The sequence below is a fragment of the Cydia pomonella genome, chromosome 9, assembly GCF_033807575.1.
Source record: "Cydia pomonella isolate Wapato2018A chromosome 9, ilCydPomo1, whole genome shotgun sequence".
In the NCBI taxonomy this organism is placed as follows: domain Eukaryota; kingdom Metazoa; phylum Arthropoda; class Insecta; order Lepidoptera; family Tortricidae; genus Cydia; species Cydia pomonella.
The window spans coordinates 5,641,686-5,663,225 of record NC_084711.1 but is presented as its reverse complement, the minus strand read 5'-3'; the positions used below and the strand labels follow the sequence as shown (position 1 = coordinate 5,663,225).

Here is a 21,540-nt window from a genome sequence, read left to right as displayed (position 1 = left end):
CACAAATAAATGCCCTTACCAGGATTCGAATTAGTCAAAGTAGTATTACCAGGATTCGAAGTAGTATTTCTACTATCCCTATTAATATTTATTATAATGTGAAAATAAATATGTATGCCACCTCTTCACATTTAAAACGCCGAACCGATTTAGATAAAAGATGCGTGGAGATGGAAATAAGTAATTATTGGACGTTCCTAGGCCTTTACACCTGTAAGTTTTACTTACGTAAGTAGGGACACAGCTATACTATAGAGTGAGAGATGAATATCATTATCTCATTCTAACAAATAGCTTTGTCCTTACTTACGTAAGTAAAACTTACAGGTGTAAAGGCGGCCTTACACAAATTAACTAAACAGTAAGCTCAAGAAAGCTTGTGTTTTGGGTACTCAGACAACGATATACACCGTGGGCTGTTACAACCCGACAGATTTTAAAGGTATATTCTTGACCGCATTTAGAGAGTAAAATGTCATACAAAGTTATCTGAAATCCGTCTTGTTTTTAGAGATAATGTAATTTTTGTAATTTTCTGTAATAACTTTGTGTAAAATGCCTTTTTGGCAGCGACGCTGCCACTATGTAACTTGGTTTAAACATACCTACTGACATACATTAAAGTTCTAAACGAAATTCGCAAATCTTATCTGTAAATGAATTAAAAAAAAAAAACTTTACTTATTCATTGTAATGTTTTTTTTAATGGCAAAATGTAAAAAGAAATAACGTGTCGTGCGCAGAAAATTAAAAAAAAAATTTTTTTTGCCGATTTCACCAAAGCTCATAAAACAATTTTTGCTCCTTATGACCTCAGAAATGCTTGGTTAAAACAGATAACACCCATGACTCAGGAACAAATATCTGTGCTCAGCATACAAATACATGCCTTTACCGGGATTCGAACTCAGGACCATCGACTTCATAGGCAGGCTCACTACCAACTAGGCCAGATCAGTCGTCAAAACCGATTGTGTATTGCCATCTGTCCCCGCCGGGCACAGATGGGAATAGGCGCTACTCACAAATCATTCCCATCTGTGCCCGCCTCTTATATGGCGGTAGTCACGTGGGGCGGGAACATACCAAACCGATGATGTTTATCAATGAGATATAAGGATATATATCTCATTGATAAACATCATCGTCAGTTGTCAAAATGGGGGTAGATTGTTTTACCAATCTGAACTCTAAGGTACAGACCTCATTACCAACTCAACTCATTACTCAATACCTGGGTATTTATCTGAGTTGAGTTTGAGGAGTAATCGCAATCAACTACACATAGCCCGCGAAAAGACGTATTTTCAAGTAGGTGTAAAATTATTATATAAATATAATGATTCCCTTTATTAAGGTTACGGCGTAAGCTTGTAGATTTGCGTTGGTCTTTTTGTATAAAACTAACCATAACAATAAAGTTTGTAACTAAAATAATGTAAGTATATCCATGTTTAATTAACATTAACAATAATCTAATTAGTGCAAGCGATATTGTTCAATTTGTATTTGTTTAATTTAGATAACGCGTCATTAATTTTTTAAACTTGTACGTTAGAATTGGTAATTATAATAAATTATTTTGATAAGAAGATCCTATAAGAGTTAAAAGTTTTAAATTTTTTGTGCATTTATTCACAAACGTACGATGGTTGTGAAAATCACCCTTTTGCTGTGCCTGGCGTACACAGTGTCTGGCGAACATGGTAATACAACTATGTATATTCATCATATTTTTGTATTATCATCAACAACGCCTAGTCCTAGATTACTAAACTTTACGCTTGAGTAATTTTTAATAATAAGCCTGGGTATTAAGCTAACGTAATAAAAAAATAAATTTGAATTTTTTACTTTTTCTTCAATTTTTGTATTTGAAATTTAATTAGTTATTATTAGTAGAATGTAGTTATAACGTCCTTATTTAATGTGTCTTGTCTGTGTCTACGAATACAAATTATTCTAACCTATTCTATTCTTATGTACAGTCGCCATCAGATATATCGGAGAGGCCAAGGTGCTCAAAAATATCTAAACGCGCACTCTACGGCCTTGACAATAGAGACGCGTTCAGATATTTGTGAGCGCCTTGGCCGCTCCGATATATCTGATGGCGACTGTACAAGAACTTAACAAGTTAAAGAAATGCTTTGCATTTTTTCATGACGTGAAAGAAAACCAATCAAATCTAAAAAGCGTTTCAATTTGGTAAAAAAAAAATGTTAAAACACGTTTACACTTTTTACAGACAAGGTAAACAAATCCCCGCCCCTTGGATGGCCTTCGGAGTACAGACTAGAAGCAACGAAACGGTTTGTGTCAACAGGTTATACCTCACACATAAAATACTGGTAAGAACCACATGATGTAATCATATTTCCGTTTTACTTTTTTGCGCTTAGTTTTACATTTTCCTTCCTTATATTAATGATATACCTTCCTTATATTTACATTTTCCTTCCTTATATTAATGATATACCTTCCTTATATTTACATTTTCCTTCCTTATATTAATGATATACCTTCCTTATATTTACATTTTCCTTCCTTATATTAATGATAAATATTGTTTTAACCATACCACCTGCTAAAGGTCCTTTTGATTGTTCAAAAACTAACGAGAAAGTTGCCACATATGGGACAAAGTAATTAAATGCAAATTTTGAGTTGTTTCCTTATGTTAGCTAGTAGAATTAAATTTTAAATGATGATTTAGAATGATACATTTTTTATGATGTTCATTTGTATTTGATTTGGATTGTTTTTTTTTGGTATTTCATAGTTAGTATTTTTCTCGCGTTGGTGTGGTGAAAATGTTTGTGTTTTACTACGAGGCAAAGTTTGTTTAACCCGCGTACCTTTAAACGTAGATTCTAGAACCACTCGCTACGCTCCTAGCGCAAGTTGCATTTTATTCACATGTGGGGCAAAGCAATTAGATGTAAATTTTGAGTTGTTTCCTTATGTTAGAATTAAATTTTAAATGATTTTGAATTTGATTTGGTTTAATTTTTTGGAATTTCATAGTTTCTCTTTTTATACCTACCACGTCGGTGGCAAACAAGCATACGGCCGGTGGTAAGCAGTCTAACGCTATAGCTAACGCTGCAGGCTACGGCCTATGTACGCCTGTAGCTCCAGAGGAGTTACATGCACGTTGCCGACCCTAACCCCCCCCCCCCCCATCGTTGAGCTCTGGCAACCTTACTCACCCACTATGAGTCTACCTTAAAACCCTCGCAACGCTAAAAAAATTGGAATTTCAATCAATTTTGGAATCTTTCGCTTGCTCGAGTATCAATATTAGCACGAGCGGTTTAACAACTAATTTGTTCCCTTGTAAAACAAATAACTATTAAATCGTATACTTGTAGTGACATAAAAACACGTAGGGCACCGTTTTAGTAAATTTTATTTTACTTAAATTTTTAGGCGATCGATTGACATCTACACTAGGCTTGATGTAAACGATGACTTCTCAAGAATTTATGTCGGACATGGCTATGGAACGAGATACCAGGTAATCTGTATTAAATTAAATGGTCATGCTAAATAAGCACGTTGCTGAATTATCTGATCGGATTTCGCTGACTTTCGTTCTTTGCCGATTATTTTAATTTTTATAGTTTTAGTTATAGTCTTGCCGACTTATTGATTTTTTGCGCCTTTGTACAAATACCACCTTATTGCTTGAAATTGCCTCGTTTTTTCTATCTTCCTGAGACCCGGGAGCAGTTGTTTTGTTATTGAATTTGGAACTCTTTGTTAAGCAATAAAAGTTCAAAATAGAATTTGTAATATGTACAAAAATTTAAATACCGGAGGTCTCAGGAAGCTATGATAAATATGTACTCGTAATTAACCAACACAAACAAGGAAAGGTTTTAATTAGTTTTCATCACACTTGCTCAAAAAAGATCTTATTTTATGCAGGTATAACATACTCGTATACATATAATATATTTTCAAATTTGTGTCACTAATTCATACCAAACAAGTAGGTATAAATGAGTTTTGGTTTTAAAATGCTGGTGTTAATAATTTATTGTTATTGTTTATGTTAAAAAATATTTAATTTGATTTATTTAATAGCCGTTTAAAATATTTTTACAGAATTTTCAATCGTGGCTGAATGCCTAATGTGCCTTCGATGCCTAACCGGTCAAAGAGTATGGCGGACGAATGTTTGAAATGTCACCGTATTTAAGAATTATTTTGCTTAAAATTTAGTCTTTTCTTCGCAAGTGTGATGAAAAACATTTTACAGTACATATGGTGCTACTTTTCCGCACTAGTGCGAAAATTAGCATATTACGTTACTATGTCGAACATTTAAAGGGCCATATGTACTGTAAAACGTTGTACGATACATGTGCGAATAGGTAATTCACAACTCGTGTCGATTTAAAACACTCCCTTCGGTCGTGTTTTAATTTATCGCCACTCGTTTCGAATTTCCTATTTTTCGCACTTGTATCTTAATGTACTATTGTGTATCTCCGGGGGTAAGAATATGGCAAACTCGAGTCTTTAATGCAAAGTAATCTAAAGACCGCGTTTGCAAAATTTCACTTACCGCACTCGTTGCCCAATGTACTATTATGTACGTACGTGCATATGAACCCGCCTTCTTAGAGATCGTATTTAGGGTTCCGTACCAAAAAAGTACAAAACGAACCCCTATGGTGCTTATGAAATGAAACCGTTTACGAATTTTTTACGCAAAACAAAAAAAGGGATCTTAGAATTGATTATAATTAACTTTCCCGCGTTAATATCTCTTTAAATATTGATCCTAGCGAAAATTTTTACAAAATCAGGCAATTAATCGCTTAATGGCTGTCTGGCATCTAGAACTTTTTAAAGACAAACCTTGCTAAAAATCTCTCACTGTTACTTGATAGTTCGATAGTAGCATGAGGTAGAGAAGCTAGCTAAGGCTATACTAAACGTAGTTAGAAAATAATCGTTTCAGGTTGCATGAAGTTCGTTATTGTGTGTCTTTTCACGCATTCACTGCCTACGTTTTCGTAGCGCTACACGCGTAGCCGATTCTAGCGTTTTCTCGCTTTTTAGAGGAAAGCGACTACGAACAGAGCGATTCCTTGAAAAATTGCAAATTTTATACAAGCTAGTTATCAAACAACGATAAACTTGGACTCGATTGACTCTATTTTATTTCCAGATCTGGTATAACAGAAACAAAACTAGGTGTCACAAAGAGAAAGGAACTCGCAATAAACCAGTTAGAATTTATAAATGGTTGCCATATTTTAATGAATTCGAAGCAACTGGTAAGAATAGATACCTACTGATTAAACTTTTACTTATAAGGGTGACGTTCAAATGGCAACTGCAGCTACATTACTGTTGCGATATTACTGTCGAACTGTCGCAGTTGAAATCCGAATGCCAACAGTCATGTCAACAATCCTGTGACTTCACGCGTTAACTTCGCCTCGATTGTTACAAATATAATTCTCGCATTAATAAAAAAATAATAAATAAGTTCAATATTTCAGGGTACGAAACTATAAATGGCATACGTTGTGCAAAGTTCACTGAAAAAACCAGGAAAAGGGATAAAAATATATTATGGGCATACAGTAACAACACAACCAGAACTTGGGTTCCTCTCAGGTATGTGTGAACATGTTTGCTCGTTTTAGTGAGGATTAAAACGCTTATAGGGAGCGTGCATGAATTGTAGGAGGCAGCACAGGAGCCGTCAGATTTTTGGCGCGAGGCGTAAATGTGAGGTTTATTGTTCCGATGTAGCCCACAAGATGGCAGAACCTACTATGCACAAGAAAACATGTGACGTGTAAATGTGCATGTCTATGGTTCCGATTCAGGCCACAAGATGGCAGACCCTCCAACACGCACGGTCTCTATACAATATACATCACTCCGTGTCCGCCATTTTCGGCGTTTGACGTCTGTCACTAAGCTAAAGAATAAGCGTAGCTGTGTAGCTAGCCAGAGGCAAAACTGTTATGACAACTGTTCATTTTCTGCCTACATACTCGCTGTAAAGAATCTAGGTAAAATGTATTTATTTCCTAACAAGTGTATTGAAATTGTTTTACACATGTGACCCAGACAACATTAAAATTTATTGAAATAGTCATAAAACTCTTTCTATTTGACTCTCGTACTCGTAACAATTTTGATCCAATCGCGCTTATAGCATACATAATATATTCTTTAAATATGAGAAAAACACAAAAAATTACGAGATAAAGAGTAATATATAATTATAGTGTATATATTCTGCAAACAATAAGGTAGGTATCAGGTAATCATTAGTACCTACGTGTTATATCTGCGAAATGTAATCTATGTGCCAAACGAAAATGGCGTACCATCGCGAGTGTTTAAAGTGACGTTTCAAAATTCTCTCTTAATCTAAATGAGCAATATGTTTTAAACAAGAGCTTTTCGCAGTGGATTGTTAATATATTATTTTATTATGTTTCTTGATATTATTAGAATACATCTTCATAACGCACACAGGAATTTTTCATTTTTATTATTTTTCTTAATTTTTGTCACATGCGTGGCATTTCGCCAGTAGTCGGAGGCGTACTAAATACAGTGAAGTTCCGGCACTTCATTGAGGTGCGAAAATATTTTGTTAGAGATGCTGACTCTAGTACCTCAATGATATACATATACGTATACGCGTTAACCTTAACTCATATTTCAGATACAAAAAGCGATCGAATGACACCAACCATGGGAGTCTTAACGATCATGTGATCTACGACTATTTCAACTTCAAAACCATCGTCAATAGAGAAGTTTACAATATATATAAAAATTGTAAGTTTCAAAATACCTACAATTATTTTGTAAATTTGCTGTAAAGGGCCGCTTCCTTGTGGTATGGGAGCGGAGGGAGCGTCCATCTGCATGGGAAGAAACGGCGGAACGGGAAACAGAGTTTTAAAGTTAATACGTAGACATATGTATTACATGTTTAGTCATCCTAAACGTTTACAAATTAGATAGGTTCACTAGATAGTAGTTTAATATTTTATTATGTACATAGAAAGACATGCAGAAGGCAAACAAATACAAGATTGGTAGTGTACAAGTGAAAAATTATATCGAAAACCTGCTTGATTTTAATATACTTATATTTTTGTAGAAAGTCAATAATTAATACTTTCAGACGCATGCACGACCGCAGGCATTTGGACTAGTGAAAATACCAAAAGTGATATGCTAGAGTCGAAAGATGAAACGCTTAAAAATATGAAAGTCACTGATGAAGGATTTATAAAGAAAATTTCTAGGTAAGTAATTTTAAAATACTCATGTATGATTTTAACTTCGTCAGTATTATTCACTTACCTCCTTATTCATAAACGTATTCTAAAGTTACGATGCCGCTGATCATTGTTTGTCCCATTCCATCATACCAATACGTCGGAAACGGACAAACGATGATCAGCGGCATTGTAACTCTAGTACACGTTTATGAATAAGGGGGTTACAGTATATAAATATCCTACCCTATTTGAGTGTCCCACTGCTGGGCAAAGGCCCCTTACTTTGATTTCTACGACTCCAGATTTGGTGTTCCTCCGGCCATTTGTTCAGGAAGCTGTCCAGGCCATCCCGCCATCTCCGTTTAGTGTAGGGCCTGAGTGGACGCTCGCCTTGGGCGTGCAGCGGGGCGGGGCGTGCGGCGTTCATGTTAAACAAATGCAAACGTATAGGAGCGGCCTCAGTGCACGCTGCTCAAATCACTTGTGAGCCCGACGCCACGCTGCACGCCCCGCCGAACGCTCGGCTTCGAGCGTCCATTCAGGCCTTACACTTAGACCTGCTCCGTCCACGTCCCTATACTGGCATCCACTTGGTGGCTGAGCTAGCCAACCGATGAAAATTAAACTAAATTTATATTAACAAAATAACTAAATTAATACAGTGGTTTATATTGGTTTTATTAATACTATAAGTACAGTATAGTATAAGTCACTGTTGCTGTTGGTTACAAAACTTACACTTCTAAGGGCCCAGTACCCAGTGTCAAATTGTACTGGTAACCATGGGAACTCCAGGTTAACCGGTTAATCCCGGGTTAGAAGGATGTTACAAATGGCGCTTAGTATGGACTTACCTAAAAAAGAAACATATTAATTAATTCAAACTCTCTGATAAATTATATTATCAACGTTTTGCAGGCCGAAAATGAATAAAATTCCCCAAGACCTCGAAACAAGCGGGCATAAATCAAGATCGACTGGCAATGTACACCGTCCTTATTTTCTGAAGAGAATTGAGAAGCGAACCAATATTGAAGAACTTGGTAACGATTTATGGCTGAAAAACGTTTTATGAATATGAATATAAATGTTTATTTATCTATGGGTCGTTAAAACTTGTATAAATGTATCGACTGAAAATTTTCAGTAGTTCACGATTGTATAAAACACTAATATACTCTATTACATGATTGTAATCGAATAAATAAATAAGCAGAGGGACAGTTACTTACTATCGCTTACCTTGCCAGCTTCATCTTTTTAAGCTATATATGAGTAAGTGTATACATCTCTTAATATATATACCTTATCACATTAAATGTAACATTGAACTTTGTTACAAAGCTTATCTCATTAGTATTTGCCATAATTTCACTAATGATTATGTTTATAATGTAAGCATAATTAGTTGGTATCCATGGTTAACAAATATTTTTTTTATCAATAAAACCATTAATTTAAATATAGTAATTTGATAAAACGGTCGAATGTTACATACATAAATATTGATATTGAGAGGCTTGTTTACAACCGGATTCAATATGATTGTGAAAACAACTATTTTGTTCTGCCTGATATACGTGGTCTCTGGTAAACAAGGTAAGAAAAATCTTGGATATGTTAATTTTTTTCATATTCAACCTTTCAAAAGTATCGTTGTTCCAAAAACGTGATCAGAAAATTGCACTACGAAAATTAATTCTATATATTTCTAACCTATCGTATTAGGGCAAGCATTTTGGTTTTAAGAGTTCATGTCATATTTTGTATTTATGGCTTAATTTTAAGCGTAATTGTATAATATATTATTAGTTTCGAACATAAAATGTCTACCTATATTCCATTACGAAGTGAAATACTTTTTTCATCCGTTACGTACAAAAACTGCTCGTAAGGAACGATAGTACTTATGCTAAGGCTTTAATTGTATTATAAATTATCAAGTGAATATTCGTATAAGTATATTCGTTTCTAAATATTGCTTTTAATTTTATGAATATAAAATACAAATCTGCTTAAATTTACATTTTAGTAATACTTATTATATTTTTTTTAAACAGTGCCAGTCAAAAACGACGAATTACCGCCTCTAAAATGGCCCACCAAATACAGCATCGAAGCAACTAAACTGTACTTGACTTCGGGTTGGACTGAACATTTTAAATATTGGTAAGATCTTTTAATTTCATTCAATGTAAAGCTGACAGCTGGCACAACTGATGCATGCCCGATTTCCAGGTTCAAATCATTTTGTGATTTCTGATCGTCTGCTTTGTGAGTCCAACTCAAACTTATATTGTGCCATCAAAAGGATATCTAAGTTATGTCAGTCACCCGGGCATCTCGCTCGCACCAGCAAAATGCTCATTTTCTATCGATTTAGCAATATAAGTTTGAATTGATTTCTATTTATTTAGAAACAAACAGTCTCGTATTGATATATTAAACACAATAGTAGTTACTAATATTGTAGACTTACAGTTTCCTTAATAAAAATATGTGAACCATCGAAATATTAAAGTATACGAGTTAACGATATGAATCGTTAATAACATAAACGGTGTGTTAATAAACAGTGCCAGAAAACTTTCAATAATTTTATAACAATATTATGACTGTTGAATACATTCTAAAGATAATCGTTTGAAGTTAATTAGTGTTTCATGGAAAATATCTACATATTGAAATTTTCTGTGAATTTACAAGACTATATTTATGCGGGTCTAAGCTGGCTAGCTTCTGTAGATCAGTTAGCGCATTCACCGCTGAGCTACGGTCGTAGCGCTACGTCGTAGCTGCTAAGATGGTATTCCCGGTATGTAGCGGAAATGCTTTTAGAGGAAAAACGACGTGTCGTTTTGAAAGTTCATGAGTTCGAATCTTGCTTATAGTATTTAATTTGTTCATAGGTATTTCCTTTAATTTAAAAAAGTTGTAATATCGCTTGCAAATGTCTCCTTAGTACAAAATTAAATTCGTTCACCTTTACGTTACGTATACACAACCTGCTTTTACATAAAATGTTTGTCTGCGTGTTTTTTTTATTTTTTATTTATACAAGGAATTCTAACAGCTATAAAAAAATACAATAAACTTTTTAGATAGTAATACAGAGCCAATTACAGAAACTCGCAAATAGAAACTTTATATAATTACTAAGTACACACTAGATACAAAAGCACATGTGACACAAGATATTACAATATGAAATATATCAAAGTTACAATTAGAAAAAAAAGAGAGACAAAAAAAAATAGATACCTATGAGCAATAAGCAAGAACACTTATAATTTATGAAATTACAAGCACTGATTGACTAGATTCCGCCTTACACTAGGGATTGAGCAATTAAAAACGTCAATATCTAGATCCTTCGACAAATTACGAGCTGCGCGACACAGGAAACTGTTTTGCCTATAATTAGATAATAGGAAATACTAAATTTGAGCTTTCTAATAATACTATTCATAATTTTTACTGATTGTGAGCTAAACCCTAAACACATTTATTTTATGCTATCACGTCGGTGACGTAGAGGCCGATTCAAAATCAACAAATTGTTACGGAATTTATCTTATATAAATACGACCTTACAGAACGTTTATGCTGATTGGTGCATACAAAATGAAGTGAAAGTCGTAAGATGTGCGGAAATCCCCAAGACGATTGTCAATTACCCTTACCACGAGTCACTTACAGCGTCAACACTGACATATACGCTAACGTCTACGTAACTTACTTTCCCAGTGGCTTACTTGGCCTAGTAGGTAGTGACCCTGCCTATGAAGCCGATGGTTCCGGGTTCAAATCCTGGTAAGGGCATTTATTGGTGTGATGAGAACGGATATTTGTTCCTGAGCCATAGGTGCTTCCTATGTATTTAAGTATTTATATAATATATATGTCGTTGTCTAAGTACCTACAACACAATCCTTATTGAGCTTACTGTGGGACTTAGTCAATTTGTGTAATAATGTCCTATAATATTTATTTATTATTATTTTATTTATAATTTTATTTCTATACATCTCGCTCGCACTAATATGTCAGTATGAGCGAGATGCATAGAAAGTAAATTACGTAGACGTTAGCGTATATATTTTAGTGACACTTTCAGTGACTCGTGGTGGATGGTCGTATCAAAACTAGTTAAAGACTTTAACAAGTTGTCAATTTCGAATCGGGCTCCCTTTGACCTTTTGTCATAACAATTTTTTTTTATACAGGCGGTTTACTATTCTCTCTAGACTGGATGCCAACAATGGAGCCGTCACACAAATAAGAGTACCAATAATCAAGGAGGGTTACAAAGTCGATTTTGAGGTAACAAAATTAATTGTTTCAAAACACAAAGGCTACCTAAACCGCATTTGGATGATATCGTTATTAATTAATAATAACGTAATATCTCTATTGTTTTCTTGTGCACTAAATAGTAGATTGTTACCAAGGGATGAAAGACACTCATTTCTGTCGAGGTAGTTAATCGATAATCCGAGACTTAAATGGTGCCTTTCACCCGTGTTAAATATTCTACTTTACATTTATAATACGAGAAAAGTAAAATAGACGTGCTTTAAAATAAAAATGTCACTAGTATTTCTTTCAATTAATTCATTGGGTAAAATTATCGTTATTTATGGAATGGGAAGTTAATTATCAGAATGGAAACTGTACAACAAATTCATTTTAAACCTCAATTTCAATTGCTTATTTTACGATAAGATAAGATAACAAAAGAGAAAAAAGTACTTAGAAAGTACCGTGCTCTAAAGCAGAAACGTATCATTTCCTGCAAACTTTTTAAAACAACAACGACCCACTTTCAGAGCACGAGAAATGAAAAAATATTTGTAGGAGTATTTGAATGTTTCAGTGACAAGGTGGTCAAATTGATGTGAACACTAGGGTGGAGCGAAATCCATTTTTTTAAAAGTAATGGAACATCACTAAAAGCATTTTTTTTATTATTTAGAGAAAAAAAACTTGGTATATATAATCTTGGTAAAATAAAAAACCATAAACATCTACTAAAGTTGACAAGCCGCTAATAATCGTTTGTCCCTTTCCATCAAACTAATACGTTTGACGTTTATGGGGTATGAGTCGAGATAAAATGCAAGGTCAACTTCAACTTACACATATTACAATTATAATAATATATTATTAACTAACACAAACGGGACTTAATCGAGTATTAAGTTTTAAATTTACCTCCGACGTTTCGAGGACGTATCTTCGGACGTTTGTGTTAGTTAATAATGTGTAAAAATTGTGAAAGTTTAAATCAGTGTATAAAAATATAATTTCGTAATTCGTATACAAGTATCATAAGCATTGCGGTTTGCTTGCTTTAACGATTTGTTTGCTTATTTAACTATGTCAAAGTAAATTATGTAAATGGCTCTGAAATTTAACGAGTAGTTATCATTCCACAGATTCACCCTGAAACTACTGAAGAACAAACAAATGAAAAGGTTTGTTATCAGGTTAAGGATTCAGATACTGATCCAGATGAACTAGAAGAACCTATATATTTTCTCCCAACAACCGGTAACTTAGAAGAAGTTGGTAAGATCACTCAATCATTTTCTCAAGTAAATAAATATTGCGGTGAAGAATTACGGCCGACTGCATTGCTTTAACGCAATAGTGAAGTAGTGACGCTGGTGCAATTTGAATGCAAATGGATCCAATATAATTTTTTATTATTTGAATACTATCTGCTATCTCAATCATATTTTTACATACGAGTTTTCGATACCTACGGTGGCATCATGGTTCCATTTTTATCACTTGTCACAATGCCCGTCACTTTCGCGCTTACATACTTGTTAGAACGTGACAGGCATGGTGACAAATGATAAAGAGCCGACCATCTTAGCCCTACTGTATCAAAAAATGTTTAGGAAAACTGCGTTCTTTATACAAGTTTTCACAAGCTTTTATTTAATTTGCCCTGTTCGTATACATGTATGTTATTTTATTAGTGTCAAATCTTGGAAGCTAAATATGATTATATGACGCAATTCCCGATTTCCGATTGAGCTAATATTTTGCATACATATGTAAATCGGATGACAATGCAATATTATAATGACGTGGACCACATCTGATGATGGAGACAGGATGTGGCCATAGGAACTATGTGATAAAACAACGCAAACTAATTGTGTTTGCGATTGTTAGAATTGCCTCTATAAGTTTTAGTTGCATGTGGAAAGAAAAGTACAGTCAGCGATAAAAGCTTGTACCAAAAATGTTTTTATTTTGCCAAAATCTTATTACTCCTTCTACTAATTCTGAATATGAGTTTAGATACTTGATCAGTTTTACCTTTACCACAGCTATTAGTATAGTTAAGTTGATATTATTGTTAAAAGGAAAAGAAAACATAAAAGGCGTAGAATGTGTGAAGTTCACTGGAAGTTATGACCAAAATGATAAGGAAGTGACAAATGAAGAATTGTGGGCTTACTATAACCATTCCGCTAAATCTTGGGTCCCAGTCAGGTAAATCACATTACTTACTTTATCTTCTGTCGAAAACCGAAGATTTGCCATTTTCTTCTTCTTCTTTACCATACAGTGGTCTTGATCAGTATTTCAATGATTGGTTATACGTTTCACAACACGCCGCTATTCTTCTTTGCTGACTGCAGATTTTATTGTGAGCTGAGAGTTATTAAAGTACTCCTTAAAAAATAAAGTTTTTTAACGATTGCATTGCCCTCTGAGCGTAGTTTTGCATGTTTTATTCGTATTGCACATATATAAGATCAAACAATAAATTATCAGTAGGTAAAGGATATTGGCCTAGTATATAAAAATCTAAACTTTATTTAATAAAGGTATTTTTTTAGGTACGAAACACGTACGAGCGACTCTCGTCATGGATATCTCAAGGACCATCAAATCATCGATTATTTCAACTTTTCACCCAAAGTTAATATAAAAGTATTCAACCTTTTCGAAAAGTGTAAGTATATAATCATAATCAGTACCCCTAGTGTAAATAAATTCGATTTCCAAACGTGACGTGACGTGACGTGAGGGGTACAGTACCCCTAGTGTAACTTTGATCGACATCATAACGTGACGAACGCGTTTGCGTTAAGTCTCATTTTGTATAGGATTTTGAGTTTCCAAAACGTCCCGCTTGGCGCGCTCTTTCGAAATCCAATACAAAATGAGACTAAACGCAAACGCGTATGTCACGTTTCGAAATCGAATTTATTTACACTAGGGGTACTGTAAGAAAATTCGAGGAAAAAATTGGTAACAATGCATGAAACCGAGCGTATCGATTTTTTGGCCTATTAAATCAGAAGAGCAATTTAGTAATACTAGAATACTTTTCTTCACTTTTATTGAATTGGTACGAGAAATTAGGCAACACAATTAGGTACCTATCTTCTATTATATCAGAACGGCGTGGAATGGAAAAATTACATTGTCTCAGTGCTTCTGACACTGATATTAAAAATCATGCGATGTAATTATATGCAATTATTGCATCTAGTGCAGTATGTGGTCTGTGAGTTATAAATAAAAAAATAAAACAATAAACAAAAATGATATTAATGGCTTACGTATTTTCAGATACTTGCATTAAAATTGGTTATGACGATGATGATGACCAAAAAAAGGTGCCAACTTCTAATAATCTTGAATCAATGACTGCACAAGAAAAAAAAGAATTAGACGAAGCATTTGCAGAGTAAGTAGTATGATTATGTGTATAAATTATTTATTACAAGTTTGTGTATGGAAACTGTTGAAAAAAAAAATTAATAACAGTAATAACAAGTACATGCTATATTATTGCAGATATAAGCAGAAATTTAACAAACAGTACGCCCACTTGGTAGAACATGAGATGAGGAAAAGTATATTTCATGAAAAATGGAGGTTAGACAATCATTTTTAGTTCAAGTTATATTACAACATATCAATTTGTTGGATACCAATGTCTTCGATATCTATAACATGTAAAAATAAAATCTATTAACCCTTTACCAAACAGGTTAGGAACAACACAAATATTTTTTACCAAAATTGTCAAGATTTTTTATATACGTTCTATTTTAAATATGTCGCAAGTCGCAACTCGAAAGTTTAATCGTTACTTTAGTACTTTAGTGTAAAACTAATTTCCATTGTCTAATCTACTCGCAAACTCTTATGCAGCTAAGAGTTCTTATCTTGAAATTTCTAGATTAATTACGGAGACAAACCGCAAAAATCTGAGCTACACGTTAGCTTTAAACAAAATGTCTGATCGTACAAAAAAGGAACTGAAACGATACAAAGGATTACGCAGAGATAAACCAAGATCAGTTGGCAACATACGATTTCCATATTCACATGAAGAAATTAAGAAAATATCGGAAACGTTGCCATCGTACTACGATTTAAGGCTTGAAGGAGTCGTTGGTCCGGTTCTAGGTAAGTTGCTAAAAAAAGAGGTTCAATGAAAAAATTGCAAATAATGTAAACAGATCAATGTACTTTTATTTCTTCGTAATCTCGCACTTTTTGTAGACAACCATGATTTTATCATGAAACTACTTTTATTTATATTAATTACTAATTAAAATATAAATTAATTATTTATATTTCAATGACTTTTTAGGTTCTATGTCAAATGCTAATCAAATCTATCATATTTGTTGACATTATATTTAATTTCTATTTATATCTACTTAAACCTATTTTATAACGTATCTCGAAAATCGATAAAATACTGGCCATGTTTGTATTTTTCTCCTAGCGAGAATCATTAAAACTATTGAGCATCGCGAAAAAGTTTGATATCATGACCTTCATGTGTTGAGTTTTGAAATTTCTCGATAAAAAATAAGCAATTTAATCAATAGTAGTAGCATCTTGAGGTGTTTGTTATAAAAATTGATTAGTCCGTGTGAATGTCTGATTAAATAAATCATGGAATGGATAAGTCAATTACGGTGTGATTTTGGATTCTTTCATTATATCTTATTGTGTGCCATTTAGGTCTTGTTTAAAATTTCCCAGTGGATTCAGATGTAGTATGTAGTGCATAATTGTATTTCATCGTATTTTCTCAGAAACGTTTGTATTTGCCATGCCTTTTCAATCAACCTCATTACTTTTTGTACCGTACCGAGACTGACTGAAATAGCAAGATACGTTCGTACGTTTCCGTGAAAATACAATGGAAAATAATTATGCACTACTTCAGATCTGTACGGACTTCTTTTGTATTGCATGGATATTTTTAAAAGGTGGTTAATCGTTAATTTCGGCTACGGGTGACCCATAAAATCCAGATTTCGATTTTGGGATTACGATTGCGAATACTAATATAAATAAAATTGATACCTAGATCAAGATAGTTGCGGCTCATGTTGGGCTTTTGGCACGACTGCTGCTGTCGAAGGAGCCTTAGCAAGAAGCAAAGGTGGTATGCTGATATCGCTAAGTAATCAGGCTCTTCTGGATTGTTCTTGGGGGTAAATATATTTATTTACGTATAATAACTAATAAAAAATAAGATACTTAATGGAATTTATATCGCTGACTGTAGTACATTATTTCTTAAGTCTGTTAATTCCGTTGAAAAAAGTTACGGAAAATCCCCAAAAACCATTCTCCAATTCTCCCTCAATTGCACAAATATTAACTGGACGAGATCCTTGAAAGGGATAAGTTTGCCTTTCTACTAATGATGTGTGATTTTTTCCTGTTTTATGTTTCTTTTTTGTACAATATAATGTTTTACTATTAATACTACCATTTTCGGTGATCTAAAAATCCAAAAACTAGATAGAGGAAGTAAATACAATTAAATAATCTTTTTTTAAATTTAGAATGGGAAATTCTGGCTGTGATGGTGGAAATGATATTTCTGCCTATAAATGGATAATGAAGCATGGATTGCCTACAGTAGCGGAATATGGACCATATAGCAAACAGGTTAATATAAGCAAGTTTTTATATATCAAATAGTTTCTGCTTGTGACTTCGTCTACGTAGAGTGATGTTTTAAATAATAATAATAATTCAGCCTATATAGGTCCCACTGCTGGGCATAGGCCTCCTCTCATGTGCGAGAGGGCTCGGGCTATAGTCCCCACGCTAGCCCAATGAGGATTGGGGACTTCACATACACCTTTGAATTTCTTCGCAGATGTATGCAGGTTTCCTCACGATGTTTTCCTTCACCGAAAAGCTAGTGGTAAATATCAAATGATATTTCGTACATAAGTTCCAAAAAACTCATTGGTACGAGCCAGGATTTGAACCCGCGACCTCCGGATTGAAAGTCGGACGTCATATCCACTCGGCCACCACCGCTATAGAGTGATGTTTTATGTTATGAAAACTATCCAATGACCTTCCTGGGTCTCAATTGTCTCAAACTATCTTCATATCGAGTTTCATCTATATTTCTTTAGCATATGGCGGTATCATGATCAAGGTCGTATTTTTATCACTTGTCATGCCTTGCGTCATTTTCGCCCTAACATACTTGTTAGAATGTGACAAGCATGATGACAAATGATAAGAAACCGACCATCTTAGCCCTACAGCGTTAGCGTCATGGTTTCATGTTTATCACTTGTCACTATGCGCCCGTCACTTTGCGCTTACATACTTGTTAGAACGTAACATGTATGGTGACATGATTAAAAGCGGACTATCTTAGCCCTACTGAAGTGGTAACAGACAGACAAGTTCAAATCTTTATCGTTACCAGCGGTAGGAGCATGGTTCGATTTTTATCACCTGTCACTATGCCTATCACTTTCGCACTTACATACTTGTTAGAACGTGACAGGCATGGTAAAAAATGATAAAAAGCCGACCATACAGCATTTATTTGCGATTTATTTAAAACTATCAGTGTGAAACCCGATACGATTTGATGTGAAGGTATGCGTTTTGCGTACTTAAATGAAATTTAATTGTTATTTGCGAGATGTCATGCAATTTATTTCAACATCAAATTAGTTACAGTTACTTAATTTTATCGTTAAAATTATTAACCACTGGATACAAGAACACTATTTTTATTGACAGGAAGTAGGTGTATGTCAAGTGTCATCGCTATGGCAGGGAATATAACAATTTGACAATGACAAATTGACAGCGTATTGCTCATAAGGCGTCGTCCTAATACAACGCGACTACGCAATTATCGCAAATTCGCGCGAATTTTACTTGCGCGAACGTGCGATCAAAGATATTGAACTTCAATAATTGAACTCAAATAGGTGTCCTAATTGACAATCGCGCGACCAATTAAGACACCTATTCGATCAATGTTTGATCGCGTGTTCGCGCGAGTACAATTCGCGCGTAATTGCGATAATCGCGTAGTCGCGTCTTTAGTTTTTTTTTATGGCTGGTAACCATTGGTAGTGACAATAAATTTCAGTTAATTTTAATTTCAACTTAAAACTGGGTATGTTATTAAATAACATACATAGTTGTGATAGTGCTACATAAATGTGAGATCGCCATGGATGACTGAAGTATTGGTTCCTGATCACCGATTAAATTTCACCATACAAGTATACTGTTTATCTGAAATGTGTTACAGGACGGGTATTGCAACATCAAGAACATGACGACCACTTACAAAATTCGTGGTTGGACTGATGTGACTCCATTGAGCGAAGAAGCTCTGAAGGTAAAGGAAAACTAAGATGAATTATTTTTTGTAACGCGACGGAAAATTTATTTTTTCACCACACCAGCTGGTAAAGGTTCTCCTAATTGTTCAAAAACCGATGGGAAAGTTGCATTTTATGCACATGTGTGGCAAAGTAATCAAATGCACATTTTGAATCTTACAGTTGTATTTTCCTTACGTTGGTGTGGTGAAAAAAATTGTGTTTCACACAGTGGCAAAATTTGAATAACCCTCGCGCCTTGAAACCCTCGCAGTGCTCAAGATTCCACTTTCCGAACCGCTCGCTACGCTCGTGGTTCAATTTTGGATTGTTCTGCTTGCTCGGGTATCAACAAATTTGCCCCATTGTAAAAAAAATAACTATTACTTGTATTTTTAGACACTGGCTCATTTTGAAAGTTTATTTATTATTTTGGTTTAATTATTATTTTAATATTTTCTATTTTTCATGTTGGTTGAATGGAAAAGGGGTTAACTAATTTTCACATTGTCTAGTACCCTAAATGTATTGCATCTCAAATAATTTTAATTTTTGATAAAATAATATCGTTATTTTAAACAGAGTATTAAAAATAATATTTTATTGAAGATAAATAAACATAATCCACGATTCAATTTGGTTCCCCTCGAAGTCCCATCAAATTATTTTACCCTTTTGCTTTCTAGGGATTCAATTTCACCAAAAGGCAACTTTTCATACTGAACTTACGATTTCCGCTTCAAAGTACCTTTTTATGTTAATCAAATCTATCATTTACTTGCTTTTTTTACAGATTGCACTTATAAATCACGGGCCTTTATCGGTTTCTATTGACGCTGAAGATGCTTTCCTATATTACGACGGAGGAATTCTATACGACACTAAATGGTAACATCTAACGAATTAAATCTAATAGATTATGAGTACTAAATATTAATTATGGCTATACGTTGCTTACATAATGAAACGTTAGCCACCATTTCACTCTGATCATCATAGTAAAATAATCTAAATTAACTATGAAATATACTTATACCGGGTGTGGCTTGTAATACGAGCAATAAATTTAACTGTAGCACAAAATAAAAAATAAACAGAAGGTCCGTTCTCGCCGTTCTTGAAAATACATACCTAAACTTGCCCGACTCACTAGGGTTGCTTCTGTATTAATTTCGAATTTTAAAAAGGAGTAGGTAATATAAGTTTACAGACATACATACATCGATTCGTTTATACATACATCTTATCATGTTTACATTCCTTAGAGACTGCATTTTGACGTACATGACAGTAGTTACCTACGTAGCGGCCTGGACGACAAGTGAGCAACGCGCGCACAGCCCGACTATAAGCTCTGCCCGAGAGTGCCCGAGAACGCCTGTAAATGTAACGTCTGTGTGCGTAAATGTCACGTCTGTGTGCGTGCGGCGAAAATGGCACTTTGTACTGAGCGGACTCTCTGCTCCGGCGCGCGCCGCCGCGTCGCTATTTACTTTGTGACTGTAGGCTGTACTTCTCACCAACATTTGCTCAGCGATTTTTGAAAATTATGAATTCTTCAGACTTCAATGTACGCTGTCATTAGTGTAATTGATGTCGCTTTAAACGTAACAAAACTCGCAATACATTGCGTCCTAGAATAAACTTAAAAGTGTTCTAAAAATCAAAATAAAAGTTGTTTTTGAAAGTCAGTTTGAGGAGTACCCCCTACAGTTTATTTTTTTGTTACAACTTACAAGCCACACCCGGTATATGTAACAAAGACCATTGCCTGAAGTGATTGCGATCAAATATAATTGAAGGAACTGAACTAAATTGAATAGGTTCATAGGTTTTAAATTAATAATAATAAATTAGTCCATTTTATTGCAGCAAATCCTCAACCGACGATATGAACCACGAGGTGACCTTGGTTGGTTACGGAGAAAAAGACGGTGAATCCTACTGGATCATCAGGAACTCGTACGGACCATATTGGGGCATCGACGGATATGTGCACATTTCAACACGAGACAATAACTGTGGCGTTATGACAGAACCTACATATGTCGTTGTTGAGTAAACTCAAATAAACCCCACTATTTAGCAGTAAATATTGAATCAAACTATAGATACTTTTAAACATTTTAGGCATAAGTTTTAGTTTTGCAGGTAGTTTTAATTTTGGGTTACGTTTTATTATAAGTTTGCTATTACATATCTCAGTTTGTTTTTGACTTGGAGGATTTCATCATTAAGAGCTTACCCCTCGGTCGAAAACCTCGGCTAATGGTCATATTAATGTATTGCATGGACTGACTTTATCTGACATGGCAATTTTTACGATGCGTATAATTAATAATCAAACGAACTTACCAGTGAAGTTTGATTACAATTATGCGAGTATCCAAATCCAAGACAACAAATATAATTTACTAGCAGCAGTACACGTTATCGTGCAGTCCAAGTCACACATTTTAGAGATTATAGTATTTAAAAAACAAGTTCGCGCTGTCCCTCTCACTCGCTACGCTGCGTTCCTGCTTCGACATCGCTCCTCCAGTACTCATTATTTCAGAGTTATTTTTGTGTTATTAACAGAGACTATTTTATTTTCATTTTTG

The 21,540-nt window shown here is 34.4% G+C and overlaps 1 protein-coding gene across 1 annotated transcript; it reads left to right on the top strand.

Moving 5' to 3' along the window:
- Positions 1 to 1,609: 1,609 nt before the first annotated feature.
- On the top strand, positions 1,610 to 21,266 carry LOC133521201 (uncharacterized). The gene is made up of 21 exons (XM_061856037.1): positions 1,610 to 1,706; positions 2,249 to 2,351; positions 3,433 to 3,520; positions 5,186 to 5,294; positions 5,523 to 5,640; positions 6,710 to 6,825; positions 7,178 to 7,301; positions 8,196 to 8,320; positions 9,338 to 9,446; positions 11,504 to 11,600; positions 12,716 to 12,848; positions 13,661 to 13,790; positions 14,141 to 14,256; positions 14,880 to 14,997; positions 15,108 to 15,188; positions 15,496 to 15,725; positions 16,645 to 16,771; positions 17,129 to 17,234; positions 18,865 to 18,954; positions 19,731 to 19,825; positions 20,810 to 21,266. Exons 1-21 carry the CDS (start codon positions 1,649 to 1,651, stop codon positions 20,997 to 20,999), a joined length of 2,463 nt encoding a protein of 820 aa, XP_061712021.1. The 5' UTR covers positions 1,610 to 1,648; the 3' UTR covers positions 21,000 to 21,266.
- Positions 21,267 to 21,540: the final 274 nt, after the last annotated feature.

Excerpts from the sequence above, each read along its gene's own strand:
- LOC133521201 (XM_061856037.1), top strand. The coding sequence starts at position 1,649 with ATGGTTGTGAAAATCACCCTTTTGCTGTGCCTGGCGTACACAGTGTCT. Across the intron at positions 16,772-17,128 it reads CTTCTGGATTGTTCTTGGGG|AATGGGAAATTCTGGCTGTG; the intron begins GTAAATATATTT and ends TTTTAAATTTAG. Across the intron at positions 18,955-19,730 it reads TGAGCGAAGAAGCTCTGAAG|ATTGCACTTATAAATCACGG; the intron begins GTAAAGGAAAAC and ends CTTTTTTTACAG.